The sequence below is a fragment of the Urocitellus parryii genome, chromosome 1 (genome assembly GCF_045843805.1).
Source record: "Urocitellus parryii isolate mUroPar1 chromosome 1, mUroPar1.hap1, whole genome shotgun sequence".
In the NCBI taxonomy this organism is placed as follows: Eukaryota; Metazoa; Chordata; class Mammalia; order Rodentia; family Sciuridae; genus Urocitellus; species Urocitellus parryii.
Window position 1 is genome coordinate 254210392 of NC_135531.1, and position 24391 is coordinate 254234782.

Genomic DNA, 24391 nt, shown 5'->3' on the forward strand with positions numbered 1-24391 from the left:
TATCCATTCGATGATGGTTGGTATATTCTATATATGTCAGTTAAGTCTAGGTTATTGATTGTGGTATTGAGTTCTATAGTTTCTTTATTCAACTTTTGCTTGGAGGTTCTGTCCAATGGTGAGAGAGGTGTGTTGAAGTCACCCATAATTATTGTGTTGTGATCTATTTGATTCTTGAACTTGAGGAGAATTTGTTTTATGTATTTCGCAGCACCGTTATTTGGTGCATAAATATTGATAATTGTTATATCTTGTTGTTTAATGGTTCCTTTTAACAGTATATAATGTCCTTCCTTATCCCTTTGGATTAACTTAGTCTTGAAGTCAATTTTATTCGATATGAGGATGGCCACACCTGCTTGCTTGCGCGGACCGTGTGCGTGGTATATTTTTTCCCAACCTTTCACCTTCAGCCTGTGTATGTCTTTTCCAGTCAGGTGTGTCTCCTGGAGGCAGCATATTGTTGGATTTGTTTTTTTAATCCATGTTACCAGCCTATGTCGCTTTATTGGAGTGTTTAAACCATTAATGTTTAGAGTTACTATTGATATATGGTTTGTACTTCCAGCCATGTTTGATTATTTATCTCTTTTTTTTTTTTAATATTTCGTTTGTTTCTCCATGATTACCTTTCCCCGCTCCGTCTGTCTTTACTGAGGTACTTCCCACTGTTGGCTTTGGTTATTGTTTTCCATTTCTTCCTCGTGAAGTGTTTTGCTCAAGATGCTTTGCAACGCTGGTTTTCTGGCTGCAAATTCTTTTACTTTTTGTTTATCGTGAAAGATTTTTATTTCATTGTCGTATCTGAAGCTTAATTTTGCTGGGTACAGAATTCTTGGTTGGCATCCGTTGTCTTTCAGTGTTTGAAATACGTTGTTCCAGGATCTTCTCGCTTTCAGCGTCTGAGTTGAAAAGTCCGTTGTTAACCTTATTGATTTACCCCTGAATGTAATCTTTCTCTTTTCTCTTGCAGCTTTCAATATTTTCTCTTTGTTCTGTATATTGGATATCTTCATAACAATGTATCTTGGCGTTGGTCTACTGTGATTTTGTATGCTCGGTGTCCTGTATGCATCTACAATTTGTATATCTGTTTCCTTTTTTATTTCTGGAAAGTTTTCTGCAATTATTTCATCTAGTAGATTACTCATTCCCCTGGTTTGAATCTCTATCCCTTCCTCTATCCCAATGACTCTTAAATTTGGTTTTTTAATATTATCACATATCTCTTGTAGGTTTCTCTCGTGATTTTTAACCAGCCTATCTGAGTTGGCTAGACTCTTTTCCAGATGATATATTTTGTCTTCGTTATCTGACGTTCTGGCTTCTACTTGCTCCACTCTATTAATGATACTCTCATTTGAGTTTTTAATTTGGTTTATAATTTCCCTCATTTCTAAGATCATTGTTTGATTCTTTTTTATAGTCTCTATCTCCTGATAAAGATGCTTAACTTCTTCTTTTATCTGTTTATGTAATTCCTTCTCAATGTGTTCTTTGGCTGCTTGAATTTGCTGTCTCGTATCCTCTTTAAGGTTCCGTTCCATCTGTCTCAGGTGATCCATGAGTTCTTTATATGACCATTTTTCTGGTGACTCTATATCCTCCTGAATATTTAGGCTGCCCTGCATTGTTTGCACTCCTTTTCTTCCTTGCTTTTTCATGCTGTTCATATTGTTTCTTGTTCTGTTTGACTGCTGAGTTACTGTTTACTCCTATAAATTTATTTGATGCTTGGGAGGAAAGGTATTAGAAGGGATGGGAAGAAGTCACTAAAGAGAATGAGAGTAAGCAGGTAGAATTCAAGGAAGGGGGAATAAGAAAATTGAAAAGAAATGTAAAGGCAGGAGAAAAGAAGGAAAGAACAAAATAGAAAATTTAAAAGAATTTAAAAAAATAATAATAGTAGAAATGAAAAATGAAATTAAAAAAATAGAATAAAATAAAATAAGATGGATTAAAAAAACATTTAAAAGGACAGCAAAAAAAAAAAATTATAAATGTAGTCCTAGAGTTCGATTAACTGCTCTTCCAGTAGATGGAGCTATGCCTACCGGGCCAAGTCTCTCCTCTCAGTAGGCGGGAGTCAATCACTGTGCAGCAGTTCTTCCTCCCCGACTGGGCAAGTCTCCACTCCTGCTGTGGGCGGGGCCTTTCCCAGAGCTGGTCAGGGGTCATTTGCAGCACTGGGCTGGCGGGTGGGGGGTGGTCGTCTGTAGCTCCAAACCACCAGAGGAGGTTTACAGAGTCGGGCCGGCCGGGGCCGAGCAGGCAGCGCCCGCTCCCCCACTCACTGCAAGGTTGCAGGCAGCGGCTGTTTGGCGCCAGCCGGCGGCGGTTCACAAAGCCGCGGCGGGCGTGGGCCCTGGCAGGCAGCGCCCGTTCCTAAGTTTGCTGTAGCGTGTGGGCGGCGGCAGTTCACAGAGCCGGGTGGCGGGGGCCCAGGCGGTCAATGTCCGCTCCTACGTTTGCTATAACGTGTGGACTGCAACCACCCGGCAGCGGCCGGTGGTGGATCACGGAGCCTGGCCGGTGTGGGCCCAGGCAGGCCCGCCCGCTCCTAAGCTCGGTGCACCCTGTGGGCCGCTCGTCTGGCAGCGGCCAGCAGCGGTTCACAGAGCCAGGCCGGTGTGGGCCCAGGCAGGCCTGCCCGCTCCTTAGATTGCTGCTACGTGTGAGCAGCGGCTGGCTGCGGTTCACAGAACCGGGCGGCGGGGGCCCAGGTGGTCAATGTCTGCTCCTACGTTCGCTGCAGCCACCCGGCAGCGGCCGGTGGTGGATCACGGAGCCGGGCCGGTGTGGGCCCAGGCAGGCCACGCCCGCTCCTAAGATTGCTGCTACGAGTGAGCAGCAGCCATTTGGCGGCGGCTGGAGGGGCTGTGCCCCTGCTCTGCGTTGCCGAGATTCAGTAGTCTGTGACAAGCAGACACCTCCAATTAAACTTACTAGTTCCCAGTAGGTCTCCTTTCAGTGGAATTTTGCTTGAAGTTTCTCAGCCTGACGCCTGTGGGTGTATTAATGAGTCTCTCCGATCCCCTTACCACGGACGCATTGAATGTGCTGCCTCTTCGCCGGCGGCCATGTTCTTCTCCCCTGACTTCTTTATATATTCTGGATATTAATCCTCTGATAGAAGAGGAGCTGGCAAAGATTTTCTTCCATTCTATAGATTCTATTTTTACATTTTAATTATTTCTTTTGCTTTTTAAATTTGATGTCATCTCATTTATTAATTCTTGGTATTATTTCCTGAGCTTCATTACCTGCACATACATATTATTAGTGTTGACCCTATATTTTACTAATAGTGTTTGCAAAATTTTTGGTCTAATTCCTAGGAGTTTGATCTATTTTGAGTTTACTTTTTTGCAGGGTGAGAGATATGAATTTAGTTTCATTCTTCTACATGTGGATATCTGGTTTTCCCAGCACCATTTGTTAAAAAGGCTGTCTTTTCTAAAATGTATGTTTCTAGCACCTTTGGCAAGGATCATATGATTGTATCTCTGTGGGTTTGTCACTGTATCTTCTACTCCATTAATTTGTGTGTCTGTTTTTATGCTAATACCATGCAGTTTTTGTAACTAGAGCTCTGTAGTATAATTTTTTTAAAATTTTTTTGTTTTAATTAGTTATACATGAAAGTAGAATGCATTTATGCACTTTGATATATCATACATAGGTAGGATATAATTTCTCATTTTTCTGAGTGTACATGTTGCGGAATCATATTGGTCATGCACTCACATATATACATACAGTAATAAATTCTGTTTCATTCTATTATCTTTTCTATCCCCACAATCTCTCCTCTTCCCTCCCATCACTTCCCTCTACCTAATCTAAGGTAACACTACTCCTCCCTAGGGCCCCCACCTTATGTGAATTAGTATCCTCATATTATCTATAATGTAATTTAAAGTTGAATAAGTTGGATGTTGATTTTTTCCCCTTAAAATTGCTTTGGCTATTCTGGGTCTTTTATTCTGTATGAATTTTTAGACTGTTTTTCTAGTTCTGTGAAGACTGTCATTGGTATTTTGATGGGGATTACATTAAGTCTATACATTACTTTTGGTAATGTGGCCATTTTAACAATAATAATTATGTCTATCTATGAATATGGTAGGTATTTCAGTATTCTAGTGTCTTCTTCAGTTTCTCTCTTTAGTGTTCTATAATGTTAGTTGTAGAGGGCTCTCACCTTCTTGGTTAGGCTTATTCCTAGGCATTGTATTTTTTTTTTTCTGAGGACGTTGTAAATAAAATTGTTCTGGTTTCTTTCTCAGCAGATTTATTACTGATGTATGGGAAAGCTATTGATTTTTGTAAATCATTATATTTAAAATTGAACTTTTTGCTGCCTTTCAATTGAATAACCATTTCCAAATCACTGTCTTCTCTGTCCTCAACAGCCACTGCTCTACCCACTCTCCTGCAGTAGTCCCCAATCAGCTTAGTGCATTTGCTTATTTTGCTTTTTATTTACTGCTTTTTAAACTTCATTAAACAACATTCTTTTAAACATTCTCATGACACTTTATGACTTCTTCTCAAAAAGTCTTGGTTACTCCTCTGTTTCTCTTTAAGTTTACCAGTTTTCTCACTTGGTTTCTCTGTGGCCTTAAATCACTGAGAAATGATCTACCATGACTCTTAAACTATACTCCAAGCTTCTCACACCTGCAGTCCATGACTTTCCCATCCATCTGTGTCTCCCCTCTGCTCTCCTGGATATAACCACCTGGCCTTCTTTCACCACTTGGAAGACCAAGCACATTTGCTACTTCCTCCTCCTATGAGCTTTTCACCTGTCCTGCTTGTCTGGAGCCTCTCACCCTTGTAGTCTCAGTTTAAATTATTTTTCCTTATTGAGGCCTTCCCCTGTTATCAATTCTCCATTGTTGTCTCTCCCACGACAATAGTCTTGGCACTTTCACAATTTGTGATTTTATATTTATGCTTGTTTGGTGAGTGCTCTGTTAGAGTGTAAATTCTATGAAGATAGTATGTAGTTTGCATCTCAACCCAGTAGGAACCTTTTTATGGTTTTGAAGTGGCATCCCCCCAAAACTCATGTGAAATAATGTAAGAAGTTTTAGAGGAGAAATGATTGGGTTATAGCCTTAACCTAATCAGTGGATTCATTCCTGATGGGGTTAACTGAGTGGTGGCCAGAGGCTGGTGGGATAGGTCTGGAGCAGGTTGTTCAGTAGCTATGTGCTATGTATTTTGTATTGGGGAGTGGAGTCTCTCTCTGCTTCCTGATCACCGAGTGAGCTGCTTCCCACTGCCGCACTCTTCCACCATGATGTTCCTCCTCACCTCAAGCCCCAAGGAAAGGCACCTGCTGTCTATGGATTGAGACCTCTGAAACCATGAGCCCCCAAGTAAACTTTTCCTCCTCTAAAATTGTTCTGGTTAGTTCCTTTCATCACAGTGGCCAAAGAGTTGACTAAAACAAACCTATACCCAGTGCCTCTGACTCTCTGACACATAGAAGATGCCTAACCAATATTTTTAAATGAATAAATGAAAGAAAGAAGAAAGAAAAGAAAAGAGGGAGGGAGGAAGGAAACAAAAAGAAGGAGGGAAAAAGGGAGGGAAAGTTTTCTGTGAAGCTGTTTTATATGACCTCTCTAGAAACCAACAGGGGCAGGTGTTTTAAGCATATTTATAATTCATGAAAATCTGAATTTACATAAAGAATATGTTGAAAGGTGATTTTTTTCTACTTTACAGAAGATCCATCATAAGATTCTATAAACAGGCTACCCAGGTACATGTAAAATAAGATTTTATTGATTGAAACCATATGTTTGCACAGAGTTTTTCAGGAAAATATCTTTTATATAAAGCAAGGTTGACCTATAAGCAATTTCCTTAAGGCACCTCCCCCAGAGTGGTCAACCCTCAAATGTCTGAGGTAATAGATAATGGGAGGCATGGAATGCAGGGGATATTGGAAACCCTGGAGGGCAGAGCTGTAATTGTAGCCAGTCAGGGTCCCCATAACTTTTCTCCCAAAAATAGCTAATGGGGAGATGAACCTCCCAAGTCTCTTTTCTTTATTTCAGGGAAGTGAGGATGGCTGTGGTGTGGCCCCCAAAAGCGTTGCTAAGAAAGGAGAACAAAGGCTGGTAAAAGGAAGCAAACTGGTTCTTTCCTCTGATGCCCCTAACTGCCACTCCCCACTACTACCCCGATGACAAAGTCATCTGACTGCAAAATTGGAGAAACACGTCAGTACACTCAGAAATAGATCCCAGTTAGCTTCTCTAGGTCTCTCCTCATATTAACAGTGTGGGCAATCCTTTTGAAAATTATTTCATGATTCTGTTCTTAAATCTACCTAAGGTTTACGAAATAAGGTAACTGGTAGCCATTCTCTTCAACAAAGTAAATTTTACAGCAATTTCTGCCCTTATTAATTGAAAATTTAATGAAAGGTCATGAACTTTAAATCAAAACATTTATAATATTTCTGAAAGTTGTTGACTTATTGATGGTTGTTTTTTTTAACATTTTGTTGAGGATTTTTTGGTTTATTTTATTTATTATTTTTTTTAAGAAAGAGATAGGAGAGAGAGAGAATTTTCTAATATTTATTTAGTTTTCGGTGGACACAACATCCTTATTTTATTTGTATGTGGTGCTGAGGACAAACCCAGCGCCCTGCCCATGCCAGGCGAGTGTGCTACCACTTGAGCCACATCCCCAGCTCAACTTGTTGATGGTTCTTGCTAGATTAAAAAAAAAGAAAACCCATACTTGTAGAATCAACTTAGAAATCCAGGGGCGCTTACCATTGTGCCACATTCCCAGCCTATATATATATATATATATATATATATATATATATATATATATATATATATATATATATATATTTTAGTTGTGGGTGGACACACAATATCTTTATTTCATTTTTCTTTTTAATGAGGTGCTGAGGAGCGAACCCAGTGCCTCATGTGTGCTAGGCAAGTACTCTACCACTAAGCTACAACCCCAGCCCCCAATTTCTGAGACATCAGAGGAAAGAATCAGTTTGCTTCCTTTTACCAGCTTTGCTCTCTGGGATTACAGGTGTGTATCACCATGCTTGGCTAAAACTAATATTTTCTTTATCAAACACATTTCACTATGGTGGAGGCAATGGCAAGCTATTTTTGAACTGCAGTAAAAGTGAAATATCTTAGGTGCCAGAAGGAGAAACTGTTTATGGGACATGGCAATAAGGATCAATGTAGAGTATGAATAGGCAAATTTTATCCTTCAAAAACAATGCTACTTATATCTCAAAAAACACAAACCTCCAAATTTAGAGTAAAATATACAGGACGTGGAGTATCCTGATATCTATAGCTTTGGTAACATTTTTGCCCTCATCAACACTCTGAGGCATTATTTCTACCCTGACTCCCCACAATTTTGAATTTTTATCCAAATATTATTATATTCAATGGCATTTGAGAGAATTATTTATCTAAGTGATGTACTATAGTACTAATTTCTCCCATAAATGTATTTAGAGTAAAAATGGTGTTGCCTAAGACTCTTCTGCATGAGTCCAGAAAGCTACAGGATGTGTTTGTCCAAAGATTTAGTTATCTCCTGCTTTGTAGGCTCAGGAGTGGTCTTTAATGTATCAGCAGATCTGAATGTATTTGAAAGCTTACACTCTTATAGATATATATTTTTGGTCTTTATTTTCCCTCTGTTCCCTAGTTACTTCTATAAATAATATCAGGTTGTTGCTTTTGTGAAATGAAACAAAAAATGGATTCAGAAAGAGAGGCAAAAAAAAAAAAGAAGAAAAGAAAGAGGAGGTAAAAAGATGCCTGAGGACTTAGAGATCATAGGGTGAAGTCAGAGCTGATAGTTGGTGAAGCGGGTCCCAAGGCTACACTGAATCTAGCAGAAGAACTGCAGTAGAAGTAGAGGTAGGTAGGAGGAAAATTCATGAGAGAGAACTTGCTAACTTAAATTGCAAATTGAGAAACAGGCAGAAGAGTCAAGACCAGGAGAGACTTCTAGGGAGAGCAGGATGCAATCTGTACTGGGATAACAGCAGGATTATGAATATTAGCAATGGCATCTTCCAGGTGTGATGCTCAGGGTTATCAATTAACCAACAACCTCTGCTATGACTCAAGCATATTCCAGAAAGATACAAATATCTGTCTACTTTTATTAGGATCCCAAAGAAGACAGAAACAGATAGTTTGGTGATTCTTCTATTATTCTGGTTAGAGTATAGCACTTTCTTTAAAATGTATGTTAGATTCTCATGTAAAGAGATTCTAATGTCCTATGTATGTATCAGAAGGAGGTGGGGAGTAAGGTTAGCCCAGACACTTCTAACTTTAAAATCTCCCAGGAGAGAGAGGAGAGAGGAGAGAGGAGAGAGGAGAGAGGAGAGAGGAGAGAGGAGAGAGGAGAGAGGAGAGAGGAGAGAGAGAGAGAGAGAGAGAGAGAGAGAGAGAGAAATAGATGGTGAGAAAAGAAGATATAGATAGATAAATAGAAGTACAAGGATGGTAGATAGATGATAGATAAAAGATAGATAGATAGATAGATAGATAGATAAATGTAAACAGGAAGGAAGAGATAGATGGGAGAACTGATGGACAGGTGTATAGATAGGGCTAGAGCTATATATGTACAGATACACAGAGTTAAAATCTGCTCCTATTTAATAAGAAAAAAGAAATAAATGGTGTTTTCACAGGTTTCAAAATCTTTAACTGGAGAAAGTGCATAATTGAGTGATCTCCCCCAACCCTCATTATTAGTAGAGCAACCAGACATTCTCTTTTTTTCACGTGTGTTGGTATCAAGACTGTGGGGGATTGCATCTGGAGAAAACATCATCTATTGGGGGGAAATGCCTGTCACATACAAGTGTCTCCTACTAATAATTTAATTGCAGCTTTGTTTTCCATTTCAACTGTGCAGTTTCCATTTTCCTAAACGTGCTGAGAAAACACTGTGTTCTTATAAAGCATCATGATTGCTGCTGTGCACGTTTAACTACCCAGACACCAAGCATACTACCCTGGAGCCCTCTTGGGAAGCCTGGGCTACATTAGAGAGTGAAAGGGGCCGAAGGAAAGAGGGACAGGAGGCAATCAAGCTCTAATCCCAGCTCTGTCACAGGCCAGCAGGAGGTCTGGGGGAGGTTCAAACCCCCCCAGAGCTTTCCATCCTTCACTGAATTAGGTGTTCAGTGAGGTCCCTTGCTGCCCCCTCATTATATACTCCTGTGAATTTAACCTTAAATGACAATGGCGTTGGTGCTGTAGGGGCCTGTGTAGAAAACGGGTCAATATATAGTCATACATGAACAATAATCACTCCGTTTTTCACTCTATTGAATTAATAGCTCAAAATGATTACTCTTTTAATCACGTGATACTGCACTTGATGCGTAATAAATATCTGGGTTTAAAAGAAGAAAAAAGAGAGAAAGAGAGGAATCCAGTAACTATATTATTTTTCTGCTTTCATTATTTTGTCTCCATCTCATGCAAATTGATCTCATTACAATAAAGAATTATGGCCCAACAAACGCAACTCACATATATCTCACAGTTGCCACAAAAGCAACTGAATATTGTTAACACCTCCATGTCTCTCACTAGATTTGGAAAGAAGAAAGAAGACAAGGGCGGAAAGGCTGACCAGAAAGGCACTCTGAAGCCCGGGAACCTGAGAGAAGAAGAGCTGGAGAGAATGAAAGAAGAGAGGGAACGGTGAGCAGGAGGGTCGAGCCCTGTTTGGTTGGAGTCTGTGGTCTGTGTTAATTCGGTTATTGAAACAATCCACTCGAGAGATTTTCTTTTCCTTTAAGAAACACACAGGTCGACTCATATGAAAGAAAACACAGCTGACATAAAACCAACCTGCCTTTCTGGGGAATTTTAATTATATTTTTGAGAAGAAATTAATTTTGCATTTTTATTACATCAGTACCTATAATTCCATAATCCGTTGCTCCCAGTTTTGACTATATCAATGCCCATTTTCCTTGTGGTTTAAACAATGAACCTGTTTTTGTTTGTTTCTTTCTTTCTTTTTCTTCTTTGAATGCAAAGGTCATTTTGATATTGATATTTATAACCATCAAGTTCCCATAGTCTGTTCCTAATTTTCGTCGGGCTGTTGTATGCCTTCTTAATTTTATTCTGCTCAATCCGTTTGGATAGTGTAATTTGAGAAATACATGTCCTTCATTTTTCAAAAAAAAAAGCCACTGTCTTTTATTAGGCTATCAGCAAGCTGAAAAGGATGTTGCCCATCTGTTAAAGGGCCGGCTTCATTTACTGAAATAATGACAGTTTTCAAGGGCTGAATTCTCCTATTTGAGGAGCTTAATGTTCCATTTGGACAAGAGGTCCTCCACATATCTTTGATGTTAACTCTGGCACTTATCCCAAGTGGATGTGTAAATGTCTGATTTTGAAACATGTAATTGAATATTCATATTTCTCCTGAAAATTCTTTGCCTTCCCAACTAAATAAAGCTTGGAAAAAGACCGAGATTATGAAAAAGCTAGCATATAATTTTAAGCCTTTGATTCTGACTTCATTATATGGCAGTTAGATTTATTCATCTGTTCACTTGCTTATTAGTTCTTGTAGTTTTTAAAGATCGGTTCTTATATTTATCTAATCGGTCTACTATGTGTACTAAGAAAATCACATCTATTTATTGTGTTTTCTAGCACACGGGAGTCTAAGAGCATCTACTCTTACCCTTTGACCCCTATCTTGTAGTCTGTTTTCATGGAGAAGGCCGACTTATCAATATTGAGGGGGGAAAAGCTATTTAGTTCTTTCTCATTTTTGAGAGGTTGATAAGCTCAGTTCCAGGGTCACCAGAGCAGTTAAAAGGAAATCAAGTGTTTTACATTGTTGTTGACTATCCACCTGACAGAGCCACCCCAAAGACAAGAAATATATTTCTCCATCATAGCCCAAGATTCAGTAATCCTGTAATGGAAAATGTAATTCAGGCTCCGATTTTAATGCATGTATTGGCAAAGACATCTGCGTGGTAAGCCTGCATCATAGATCTTTGCTGTTCCCCTGACTTTGCTTTGGTGTCCCGTGTCTCATCTTCAGGAAACTGAGCCCTTTTCTAGAATGCAGACTTGACAATTTTTTTTTTTGCTACTCAGTACTTGCTTGAGATAGGGGGCAAAAACCTCTTAGTAGATGGGGAACTGTGTGCCAACTAGAAAATTGATAACCCATAAAATAAGGTGGGTTGTCTTTAAGCAAGAGTTCATTTCCTTTCTGGTTTTGCTTTTAGGAAGCAGGTGCCTGAGGGAGTTTTGTTCTTAAAAGCAGGGCTGTAAATTCGCCTCAGCTGACTATATAGGCTTCAGGTCCAATTTTCTTAAAATACGTTTGGTCAAAATACTGAAAGAACTGTACTATTAGCCCCCACTTAGGCCACTTCCCACAGATGAACACATAAAACACATCTGAAATGGGTTTCCTAGAGACAACATTGTCTCAATCATGTGCTACAGGAAGAAGTTGAAGGAGTTGATTTTATGGTTGGGTGCTATAGAATTAATGACCCAGGACATTTCAACAGGGCCATGGAGGGTGGAGGTGGAGGCTGAACATTTGGCATTGTTCCCAATCCCAGAATTCTGTTCCTTGGCTCTCCATCATCCATAGGAAAGCAATTCACAACTCTCAAAGAACTCAGTGAGTATATCACTCTTCATGGTATGGTTATGGAAAAAAATAAAATCAAATAGGAAAGAGTGATAAAAGCTATTATTGCACTTTTTTTCTAATACATTGGAATGTGGTTTCCTTGAACAACTCAAGCTATTCTATTGCTTACTTGTTCCATCCCAGTTGTCATAGGTAAAATAATAGTTTATTATTAGCATACCCTTTTTTAAAAAATATACATGTATATACCATACAGTGCTGTAACTAGCTTGTGCCAGCCAATTGTTAAACTTCCAAGAATTTTCTGAACTAGTTGTTAAACCATTGTAGCTTGAAATGGGCCATGGTGGGGATATTTACAACACAGAGATTGGCAAATGTAATAAATAGATCATTATTTCAAAGAGTCAATTTACCAGCATAACCACTGGAGTTCTTTTTAGTGCATAACCAGGAAGAAATTGTTGATCATAGAGGCATAAAAATATCCAAATCAAGCCACATGGCTGATTATAGCAGTGTTTCTAAAAATGTGGTCCAGGGACCACCTGTGTCAGATTGAGTCCCTAGAGGAGCTTGTTAAAAATGGAAACTCCTGAGCCCCCATAGCTGATGTGCAGAATCAGAATCTCAGGAGTTGGAGCCCAGGAAACTTTAATGGATAAACCCAAGGGGACTCCTCAGCATCCTAAAGTCTGAGAACCACTGGTTTGGAGGGACAGAATGAAGCCAGAATATTTTTTTTAAAAAAAAAAAAACACCTCTTATTTTATGAAAAATTATGTACAGACTTTTTTTCCCCTAAGGAAAGCAAGTGACCTAGTCTACAAATATTGTCATCTTTTTTCGTGTTCCCTCTCTAAAGTATCCTACCCCACTGGCGTACTCTTCTGTAAACGAGTGAAGAACCACTACTCTCTCACTTAACCAAATATGGGTCATTTTTTTCTAGAATCATCTCTCTCTCTCTCTCTCTCTCTCTCTCTCACACACACACACACACACACACACTTACAAGAGAATATGAGCTAATTAAGAAAATTTTGGAAACGTGTTTGTCAGCTTTCCATTTGCTGCGATTAAATGTCTGAGTAAAACAATTTAATAGAAAGGTTTATTTTGACTCACAACTTCAGGGGTCTCAGTCCATGGTCATTTGTTTGACTCCATTGTTTCTGAGCCTGTGGTAGAGCAGAATGTCATGGTGGGGACCATGTGGTGGAGCAGGGCTGCTCACCTCATGGTGCCAAGAGAGGAAGAGATGGGGGAGCGGAGGGGAGTGGGAAAAGAGAGAAGGGGATCAGAGTCCCAATATCCCCTACAAGGGCACACTTCCAGCCCCCTGCATCCTCCAACAGGCCTTACCTTCAATACCACCACAAGCTGACAACCAAGCCTTTTCACACACGGCCTCTGAGGGACAGTTCAGATGCAAACCACAACTTATAAAAAAGTATAAAGACTTAAAATTATAAATAATTCTCATATCATAATCCCATAGTCACTATTAATGTTTTCATGATCCTTTCTCTATGCATATATGTCCTTGAAAACTTGATTGCTGTACTATACACATAATGGCTTGCTTTTTTCAAAAAATAGCATTATTTTGCAAATATTTCCCCATGCTATTAATAATTCACAATTATGTCATCTTGCCACTGCCTAATATCCTATGAAATCAACAAATAATATATTAGTTGTCTCTCACTGTCAAACAACTAATTCAATTATATTTTTCACTGCTTCAAATAATACTTTGATGAGCATCCAGGTTAAAAAAAAAGCCTTTATAGATGACTTTTTTTAAGTCATACAATTCCTATCAAAAGTTCAATCTTTCTGTAACTGTTTTAACATAGGATTCATCTAAAAACTCCAAATTTTAGGAAATATTATCCTTCTCTATTTTCCCCATCATTTCCTATCTTATTTTAGTTATTCTGCATATCTAATTCCTGATGTGGGACTGTTTTGGTGTTATTTGTGAAAAGTTTTATTTTGTTTTGTAGCTATGCCTAAGAAAAGATCAATGATAGTCCTAACAGATGGATTGGGTTACTAGCTATTGGAAGTATGCATAGTCTAGAAAGTGATTTTTAATGGGAAAAGATAGTTTTGCCTCCAAGGGATGTTTGGCTATATCTAGAGACATTTTTTAAATTTGTTATTTTTAGATACATGACAGTAGAGTGTATTTTGACATATTATACATACATGGAGTACAACCCATTCCAATTAGGATCCCATTCTTGTGGTGGTACACAGCGTGGAGCTGCACTGGTTGTACGTTCATATATGAGCAAAGGAAAGTTATGTTCTATTCATTCTATTGACTTTCGTATTCCCATCCACCCTCCCTTCCCTTCATTTCCCTTTGTCTAATCCAATGAACTTCTATTCTTCCCTCTAGAGACATTTTTGATTGTCGTAAATGCAGGGAGGTGGTGGGACGGGAGTTACTATTGCTTTGTTACTGGGTAGAAGCTCTACACCTCCTACAATAAAATCAGACAGCCCCCAGCCTCCACAATGAATTACCAACCACAAATGTCAATAGTACAGAGTGAAGGATCCCCATTCTAATCCCTATACTTAAAAAAACTGTAGGGGAACTCTCCCGGATATCAGAATTGCATTGTCTCATGATGTCCTGTGCATAATGCAGAGAAATATGTAGTATGCCAGGTGACATATCCTTAGAAGGATCGTTAGGTATATGAGAAATTGTACCCAAATATTGCCAATGAGTATTCCATCGATATAAGCTTGTAAAAACAAAATATGTCTTGAAAATTTATTTATAACCCCTGCCTGCTAAGCACTGACATTAGGGGTGTCGACCTGTTGATCGCATTGTGAATGCCAAGACACTGCAGGGGTTGAAAATATGTATGATGACAGAGCATCTGGAACAATGGAACAAATCAAACATAAAAAAAGTTAATAGGAATAAATGTAAAGTCTTGGGTTTCCGCCCAAAAACGAACTAGACAAACAGGATGTGGAAGGTTTGACTTAATACCAAATATATGAAAAATTTGCCTGATGGTTTTAGTTGAGAGTAAGTTTAGCATGAGTCAACATGACAATATGCCTGCCAAATCGTAATCCAGTCCTAGGCTATGTGTACTGGAAGTTCATGTACAAAATAATTCCTATCTTACACTGCACAGACGACACCTGGAATATCCTATGCTCTCCCTCACACAAAGAATGGAACTCTAAATCCGTGTCTGATGAGAAACATTGAAGGACCCGGGGACAAAGAGCTCACAGAGTCAAAATGGTTGCTTTCACATGTTTGAAGAACAGTCACATAGAAGAACAATTAGATTTGTCTTCTGGCACCCTTTTACCCCCATGTTACTTTATCTATTCATCTATTTGTTTATTTGCCCATTTGTTTATTTACTTGAAGACACTAGTGGAATGTTAATTTCAGAGAGATACCCTTCAGATAAATAGAAGGGAAAACATCCCCCCAAATAGAATGCATTATGAAGCAATAAGTTTGTTGACACTGGATACATTTAGAAAGGATTAGTTCATCAGGTAAATATTGGAATTTCATAAACCTCAATCACTGATATATTTCTTTCCTTCTTAATTATATGTATACATATTCAAATAAATAAAATATTAGTTTATGCAATTAAATGCATTAAGTCGTATATCATCTAAAATATCCATGTGCATCATTAGTGCTGCATTTGTCCTTAGCTGATCTCTGGGGTCCTTCCCAGATGTTATAGTCTGATCGAGATCTAAATGCTGAGTATAGGAGCATTTAATTTGGGTTTTCTAGAGCAACCTTTCTTGAATGTGACATAGAATTGGCTCATGGTAGTGTGCATGCTATTCTTCTTCTTATCTCAGGTATACGACCAAGCTTCTTGCTCAAGACTGTGGGGTAGGATTTTCTTAGTCTTGCATTTGATTTTTTGAGTTGATGATATGTCCCCTCCTGACACAAGTCAATCGGTCCAAGGCAACAAAGCCCTGAATTAAACAAACTCATCCTTTTTGTTCATGCTTCAGTGAGATTTGCCATAAGAAAACATTAGTTTCAAAGGCCTTTATCCATTGCTAGAAAGATTAACTCAATATTATATTCAAAGATGATATCTCCTGGAATATTTTGTCAAGCTAAATTAAATTAGCATTTTCTACACATTGAGATTATGTAAATAAGCTAACAGCAAGAGATTTTTTTTTTTTTTTGACATGTTGGGAAATGCATTTTGTCATTGTTTAATTCCAAGACCTGACTTAGCAACCTTCTGCAAAACACAAAATCAGTACGATTCTTGGACCTATAGAGTACTCAAAAGTCAGGTGGAGATTGGCTAAAGAAAATTATGCCTCCTCCCACACTGCTCCCTGTTTATTTAGGATTATTGTACTGGAGAAAGTATTTTCATGGACACTGAAGTCTATCTTCTGTTAAAGTCCCACTTTACTGACCCCGCAATAAAAATTTACTAAATGCAACCTCTTACTGAGCTTGGGGAAAAAAAAGAAGAAGAACTTTCATAACATGAGTTAGATACTCCAAGACCACCTATTCCTCTTACACCATGTCAGTGTTTGTTGTAGTCATTAAACATCACTTTTGTAGATCTTTTTTTTTTTTTTAGAATTTTTTTAATATTTATTTTTTAGTATTTGGCAGACACAACATCTTTGTATGTGGTGCTGAGGATCGAACCCGGGCCGCACGCATGCCAGGCAAGCGCGCTACCGCTTGAGCCACATCCCCAGCCCCTGTAGATCTTATTAGAACCTGAGCAGGACAAATGAGGAGGTGGGGGCAGGGCAAGCAAGGATTCTTCAGCCTCAGCATTGAGAAGTATGAAAACATATGGCTCGTGCTGTGGACAACTGTCCTGAACGGAATGCCTAAGTGAGAGTGAAACTAAGATTTAGGAAAGTTAATCGGTTTCAGTGTCTGAATCAAGGTTCTTAGTTTTCTTTCCTTTTCGGGAAGCCTTCCAAGAGCTGCAGAGGCTTCTCTCCCTTGCCTTATCAGCTGAGCTGCTTGTGGCCTGTTCCCTTAGTTTAAATCAATACATGTGTTTTTGATATTTGGCAAACCAAGATTTAATTATGCAGCTGCAAGTTCCCCACATAAACGAAATGCATCTTCGAGATATAAAAACATTCAGAGACCATTTATAGTTTGAGAATTCAAGTGGGTGAAAATCTATTCCCAACCTCTCAGCATTTTATTTAATTATGGAGGACTTTTATGTTACTGGAAATTGAAATGAAAACCAGAATAAGGCTAGAGTTTACCCAACATTTGTTCAGATTGAAAAATGAAGATGCTTATTGTAGTCTAAGAAGGAAAAGTATTACAAGCTGTGTTAACATTTTTAGTTGTAACCTGCGTACGCATTATACTCCCAAGTACCCAGAGCAACAAACAAATTGATAGGAGTTTGTCATTATATTCTTAAAAGAGTGCATATTTTATTAAAGTAACCAGAAGGTTGATTTCTTTAATTTGCCAAGTGACTCTTGATAATTAATTATTTACTGAACTTAAACTCTGGCACTATTTAAACTGTTGAAAACACCCATGTTTTGGCATGATCACCTACAAATGATTAATTCAGCATGGTTTTACTCGTCACTGAATATCCCTGTCTTTTGCAGTAGAATTTGCTAGGTCCTGTGGTTTGGGCAAAATAAAATGTTGGAATGATTCCCAGTTTTAATAGTCCCAATTTATTATTACCACTGAACCCTGATCAGATCATGGACTGGATTAGATCCCAGTTTTTCAAAATGCCCCAATTTATGGCTCCCTCAGAATCCTGATAAAAATGTGTATTTGAATAGGGCTTTGGTTGGCTAAAAAGACCCAGTTAATTACTTTTAGATTCTTATTAGATCATCACCACATGGAAGTTATGAAAAATATTACTCGATGGTGTTTCTCAGGACAAGGTCATGTTCTCATTTTGTGCTGACAGAAAGAAGCTATCAGATTTCTGTTTTTCATAGCACTAACTATCTCAGTGAATAGAAGGAGATTTGCTATTTCCCAGTGATGACTGCTTGTGTTAAGGTAGGGAGAGCTTCCTTTCATAAATGAGGGTTAAAAACAAAGGGAGACAACGAGGAAGGTAAGGAGAAAGAGAGAGAACAATGGTATAATGGTCACATATCTCAATCACTTTTTATTCAAGGGTCTCTTTCAGCATTTTGTTCTAATTTAGAGGGGTAAGGAGTGAAACCCAGGGAGGTTGTGGGTGTCCTTAATATCTGCACATTTATTTGATCATTGTCATACCTATCTTCTCAGAAATGCTTATGGTCACCAACAGAACTTGGCACATTATTCAATTCCTATAGACAAGAGATGGAACACCTCCATCCTAATGCCATGCCAGCATTTTTTATGAGCCAAAAGCCTTTTATGGAATTTGAATCAATGTTAGAAGTGCTGTATTAGCAACTACTTGTCAGGCAGCGTGGATTAATACATAAAATGAATCACTAGACTGGCATGCTTTCCAACAGTCATTTAGACAAACTTCTATAAAGTAGACCTGCTCTTTAAAACTGTTGTAAAATAATGCTCTTATATTCATATATCCTGGAGTAACATATTACATCACTGTATGCGATCTTAGCGCTGTCGAAACACATTCTGAAGAGGAATGATACTAAACTATCTGCAGTGATTCTGCAAAAATGTTTAGCTGATCTGGTAAAAATTTGGGAATAAATTCTAAAATGTTCTGTTGATACAGGATATCTGTTTTTAATACATATATAGTAAATAAATTAATATATATTCCATATAACCAACAAACTTTGGTAATCCACTGGATTTTGTGCTCATCTGAAATACAGAAAGACTAGATTTGATGGGGACTATGTACAGCAGTGGTTAAATTTGAGAAAACCATGTCCTACGAAAGCTTAAGGGGACCATGATCTGGTAGAAAGCCATTTAGTGACTAGAATTTGGAGTTCCCATTTTATCTCCAGTTTTAATGATTTTGGATAAACCAAATGTTGATATATCAATTTTTAAAAAATCAAATAATAGCTGGGTACAGTGGTCCATGCCTGTAATCTCATATTTGGGAGGCTAAGGCAGAAGGATCACAAGTTCAAAGCCTTGGCAATTAAGTGAGACCCAGTCTCAAAAAAAAAAATATATATATATATATATTTTATATATGTATATGTGTGTATGTGTGTGTCATGTTTTGTAGAATTTTATGTCATCTTCTTATTTGGACATATAACATATTGTATCCTTCTTTGGAAAGCTTTTATGACAACACATTTACTCAGAAAGATTAGCTATTGTTCACATGGACTGGCATTATCTTTTTTTTTTCTTTTTTTTTAATTAGTTGCTCAAGACAATACAATGATCTTGACATATCATACATTTGATTCAAATGGGGTATGAATTCTCATTTTTCCACGTGTACAGATTGCAGGATCACATTGGTTATATATCCATGTGTATACATACAGCAATCCTAGTGTCAGTTGTATTCTGCTGCCCTCCCTATCCCCCCTCCCCTCCCCTCCTTCCCATCACCTCTCTCTACCCAATCTACTGTGACACATTTCTCTTTTTTCCCCCTCACACCATCATATATGTATTTTGTATAATGATGAGGGTCTCCTTCCATCTTCCGTGCAATTCCCCTTCTCCCTCCCATTCCCTCCCACTTCTCTTCCCTGTTTAGTGGAAATCTTCTTTGCATGTTCTTCCTCCCTACTCTGTTTTGAGTCACCCCCTTTATATCAGAGAAGACATTCGGCATTTGTTTTTTAGGGATTGGCTAACTTCATTTAGCATAATCTGCTCTAATGTCATCCATTGCCTGCAAATGCCATGATCTTGTTATTTTTTAGTGCTGAGTAACATTCCATTGTGTATAAATGCCACATTTTTTAATCCATTCATCTATTGAAGGGCATCTAGGTTGATTTCACAGTCTAGCTATTGTGAATTGTGCTGCTATGAACATCGATGTAGCAGTATCCCTATAGTAGCTCTTTTAAGGTCTTCAGGGAATAGTCCGAGAAGGGCAATAGCTGGGTCAAATGGTGGTTCCATTCCCAGCTTTCCCAGGAATCTCCATACTGCTTTTCAAATTGGCTGCTATTATCTTCTGGAATCTGCCTTTCCCCCTCTCACACCCTTTATATAAAAACCCTAACCTAGGCCTGGGATTTATAAGTGCAAAGCTTTGGATATCCCTTTTCCACATTTCCTGAGCTGGTTTTTACATGTGTGAGTCTGGTCTTGGGGTGATTTTTGCCTCCTCAGGGCATTTGACAATATATGAGGACACTTTTGGTTGTTTCACTATAGAGAATTGCTTTTGTAACCTAGTGGATAAAATACAAGGATGTTTCTCATCATCCCACAATATATAGGATGGCCCCCTAAAACAAAGAATTATCTGGCCCAAGATGTCAGTAGTGCCATGGTTGGGAAACCCTGCTTTAGATTAATAGTATAGACAACAGATGTATTGATATAGATAGATGTGTACTATAGATATTTAATAGTACTCTGATGAACCCTGAGGATGTATACTTCAAAATCTCTTCTCAAGTAGATTATCATTTATAGCCATGTTTGGGACTGACTAATAGATAGGACCCAGGGGAGGCATGTGGCCAAATGGAAAGACCACAAGTGGGTCAGACCTGGGTAAGGCCTGACTTAGCATGAGTGCACTGTTAAGCTATTTAACAAGTAGCTTCAACTCTCAGTCTTCTCATCTGTGAAATGAGAACACTTTCAGATTGTTGTGAAAATTGAGGCAGTGCTTATGAACCAAGCATCTGGTTTACTCTAGGTGTTCCTTGTTATTTTCTGACCTGCTTTGGGGATTGAAGCCCCCTGATCACCCACTCAGTAGCCTCTGTGAGCCTGGAATGCTCTAAGACACACCATCTGTGAAAGTTGTTGAATTGGATCCTGATACAATGAAGACGGCCAACTGGAATGCAGACTTTGCCCAGCTGGGAGGGGTGCCAGGTACTTCCATTCAAGAAGCTTCTCCTCATTTCTTATTGATCACTGGTTGGAAGTTGCTCCTTAAGCACAGTGAGCTTGGCATGAGATGGCAGCACAGTGGCAAGGGAAGGCTGGCTGCAGCCAGTTATTGGCAGCCATGGAAACAGATTCAGGGAGAAGGGACACAAATGGTGTGGGTTACTGCCAGCTTCTCCAAGTCCACAGGGTGTGTGGCTGCAGAAAACACTTGTAACCATACTCATTAAATCCACAAAATCCTCACATTCACATTTTCTGTTATATGTATCACATTAAGGGGGAAGTAGGATGACCCTGGACTGCTAATATATTTAATTAAGTCTTTGGTAGAAATGGAATCAAAGTGTCTTTTTCTCCCCCTTCCCCTCTCTCCCACCCACCTGTCTTTGCCCTGGAGTTTAATTACTCAATAACTTTACAGTGAATTTGAAATGACTTCAGATTAATGTTCCAAATAACCTGAGCCTTTTTCCAGGCACAAAGTCCTGCCCCTTTTTTACTCTGTGTCTTTGTTTGATTTCAGTATCAAGAAGTAAGAAGTTAAGGTGATTTGGGCAACCACAGTAAATTCTGCTTCTCTAGGAGGCCACTGAAGCGCCCCTTCCCTATTTTAAAAATGGTTATAACAGTGAGATATTTAGATAAAAGTTATAAGGATTCATGTTCTTGGAGACACTTAACAAGTATATGTTAACTTGTGAAATCATCCTATCTTGAAGCAGAGACTTTAAAGATGGAGGTGAGAAGATCAGTAATGCAGGTTGAGCATCCCTTATCTGAAATGCTTGAGTCCACAAGTATTTTGGATTTTGGAGTTTTTCAGGCTTCGGAATATCTGTGCAGACTTTATGGATTGAGCATCCCTAATCCAAACGTCTCTGAAATCCAAAACTTTTTGAGCATCAGGTTGACATTCAAAAGGTTTTGAATCTCAGGGTATTCTGGATTTTCATATAAAGAATACTCACCCTATAATGGGTTGATCAAAGTTATTCCTCTCTCTAAAATTTACAGTGGCTGTCTGTTGCCTAGTGCAACAGTCCAAAACCCTCTACCGGATGTATCTGATGATATCATTACTAATCATAATTTCCGCTTCTGGACGTTATGACCCTTGCTCAGCTAATCTAGAATGTTCACACTTTTGAGATTTCAAAAGTACCTTCCAATCTCTGTGCCATTCCTAACACCATTTCCCTGTCTGGAATGCCCTCCTTCTGCGTGGAATGTCCACATTCATGGAAATTCAGTGGAATCTTACTTCTTACCATCATACCTTCCCAAATAACCCAAATTGGAAGAAAATTATTCCATTAAATACCCTGGGTCAAGTTACTTAATGGTGCTCATCTTCAGTTTCTTTAGCTGAAAAATGGGCATACGGCCATCATAGTAAAAAGTGATGATTAAATGAGATGCTGAAGTGACACATTCAAATAATGCCAGGCATGGGGGTATTCTATAAATGGTGAAGGTCTCATACTTTTCCTAGAGATGGTCTCTATTTGAAAGACGATGAATGTTAACATCAAACAGTGTTGGGTTTGAAGCCTGGCTCTGGCCTGCACTAGCTGTGTGAGCAGGCATATTTTGCTAAAACTGTCTGACCTCAGCTTGATCATTCAGAAAAAGAGGGACAGGGAGAGAGGGAGAAATACAGAGAGAGGAAGAAAAATAATGTCTAACCTTCAGTGTTCCTATGAAATTTATCTAAGGTGAAATAGTTAATGTACCTAGAACTGTGCTTCATGCCTAATAGACACACATGGTTGTTACTGTTGTTCTTTTTCTGCATTGCATTGTGGTTGTTTATAATTGCAAGCATGCCTTCTCTCCCTCACTAGCTTGCAATTGCCTCGGGGTGAGGACCACATCCTAATCATTTTTCTATTTCTCTCAGCATCTAATGCATTACGTTTCACAGAATAAGCACTCTATAAGTAGTTGTTGAATAATGGATGGATGAATGAATGAGTGAACAAATATAAAACCACATTGATTGTAATTTTATTTTTTCGAGTGAATAATTACTAGAATGGAACTAAGGGGCAGAATAGGCTAAATCAACGGTCGACAGAGCCATATAGTTTAGAGAAGTAAGACTTTTCCCAGGCCCTGAAATGTTGTCAAGAAACACAAGGTCATTTGTAACCAGCCACAGGACAGTGAAAATGGATCAGTGAAGCATAGTAGCCGGTCCATCAGGACCATCTATACCTGTTTCCCTTTCACTGAACCAGATCCTGAGACAAGACCTTAAAGTGAATGGAATTTACTCACTCCACAAGCGAATGGAAGTGCTATGGGACCCAGAGAGGTATTTTTTTGTTTTGTTTAATTTGGGGTCTTGCCCCATCCTCTTCCATTGGCTTAAATGTAACCAGTTGAAATTAATTTTAAAGCTTTCATTTCAAACTTTTAAAATGAATGATTTGCCTTTTTTCGGGAAAATGAAATTTGGTTGAATCGAGACACACTTTGGCTATTATCTGTCAAAGAAGGATCCTTTAGAGTTGTGTATTGAACTGATTCAGTCAGAATTCATGATGCAGATTATATTTTAGGGGGCATGTATTAAAAGCTGCAACATAAATGAAGGATCATGGAAAATGACAACAGCCATTTGTAATATACCAGATCCAGAGACCTGCTGTCTCTGGAAGGCAATGTTACTAAACTCTGAGTCCCTAATTAGGAGTGCACATTCCATTGAATTAGAGCCTTAGAAAATATTACTTAGTATGTACTTTCCTACAATTTCATGTCTTTTGTTCACGTCTAGATTCTAATTCTCTTGAGGCATAGATTATAACTAATAGTTGTTTTATTTCCTTATATTTCAGTAGAGAAAAGATATTTATTAATGTCCTGAATGACTTCAAGTATAAACCAATAATATATTTTTAACAATTGACAAAGTTTTAATAACCAGTGGGAAAACAGTAGCCATGTACTAAAATAGTTTGCTGAAAAATCTTGCCTATTTTTGAAAGCATAGTGCTCTGCTTAAAACTATCTTGAGCTGGGCATGGTGGCACATGCCTGTAATCCCAGCAACTCAGGAGGCTGAGGCAGAAGGATTGCAAGTTAAAGGCCTCAGCAACTTAGGGCTCTAAGCAATTTGGCTAGACCCCGTCTCAAAAATAAAAAATAAAAAGGATGGGAGATGTGGCATAGTGGTAAAGAACCCTATGTTAAATCCCTAGTATCCAAAAAGAAAAAATAAATTACCTTGATTATAAAACTAAGCCCCAGTTTTAAAAAGTGAAAAGGAAAACCAAGTGAGTAAATACAGAACTGCTTAGACAAATCATTTTTAAAAATAACACTAGGCTCTATTATTGACGTATCAACAGCTAATTAAAAATTCTATTAGTGAAGATGTAAAAGATGGCACATTTCCAATTTGGATTGACACTGAAGCCATAGACGTAATTGACATTTGTTCAATAATCCTAAAATGTTTCAGAATCTCTAATAGAAGCTGTGATAGCCAGAGAAAGTTTCAAGTGCTAAAGTATGTGGTGTGTGTGTGTGTGTGTGTATATATATATATATATAAAGATATATACATATATAATATATATACATATATATATACATATATATATATATATATATATATATATTTTTTTTTTTTCTTCT

At 38.3% G+C, this 24391-nt stretch overlaps 1 protein-coding gene across 2 annotated transcripts in view; it reads left to right on the forward strand.

Moving 5' to 3' along the window:
- The window catches only part of Pard3b (par-3 family cell polarity regulator beta), a 986773-nt gene that overhangs the window by 778442 nt on the left and 183940 nt on the right, over positions 1-24391 (forward strand). For both annotated transcript variants that reach the window (XM_077803361.1, XM_077803362.1), the window contains one exon: positions 9645-9755. In XM_077803361.1, coding sequence (XP_077659487.1) covers positions 9645-9755 — 111 coding nt within the window. The remainder of the gene's footprint in view (positions 1-9644; positions 9756-24391) is intronic.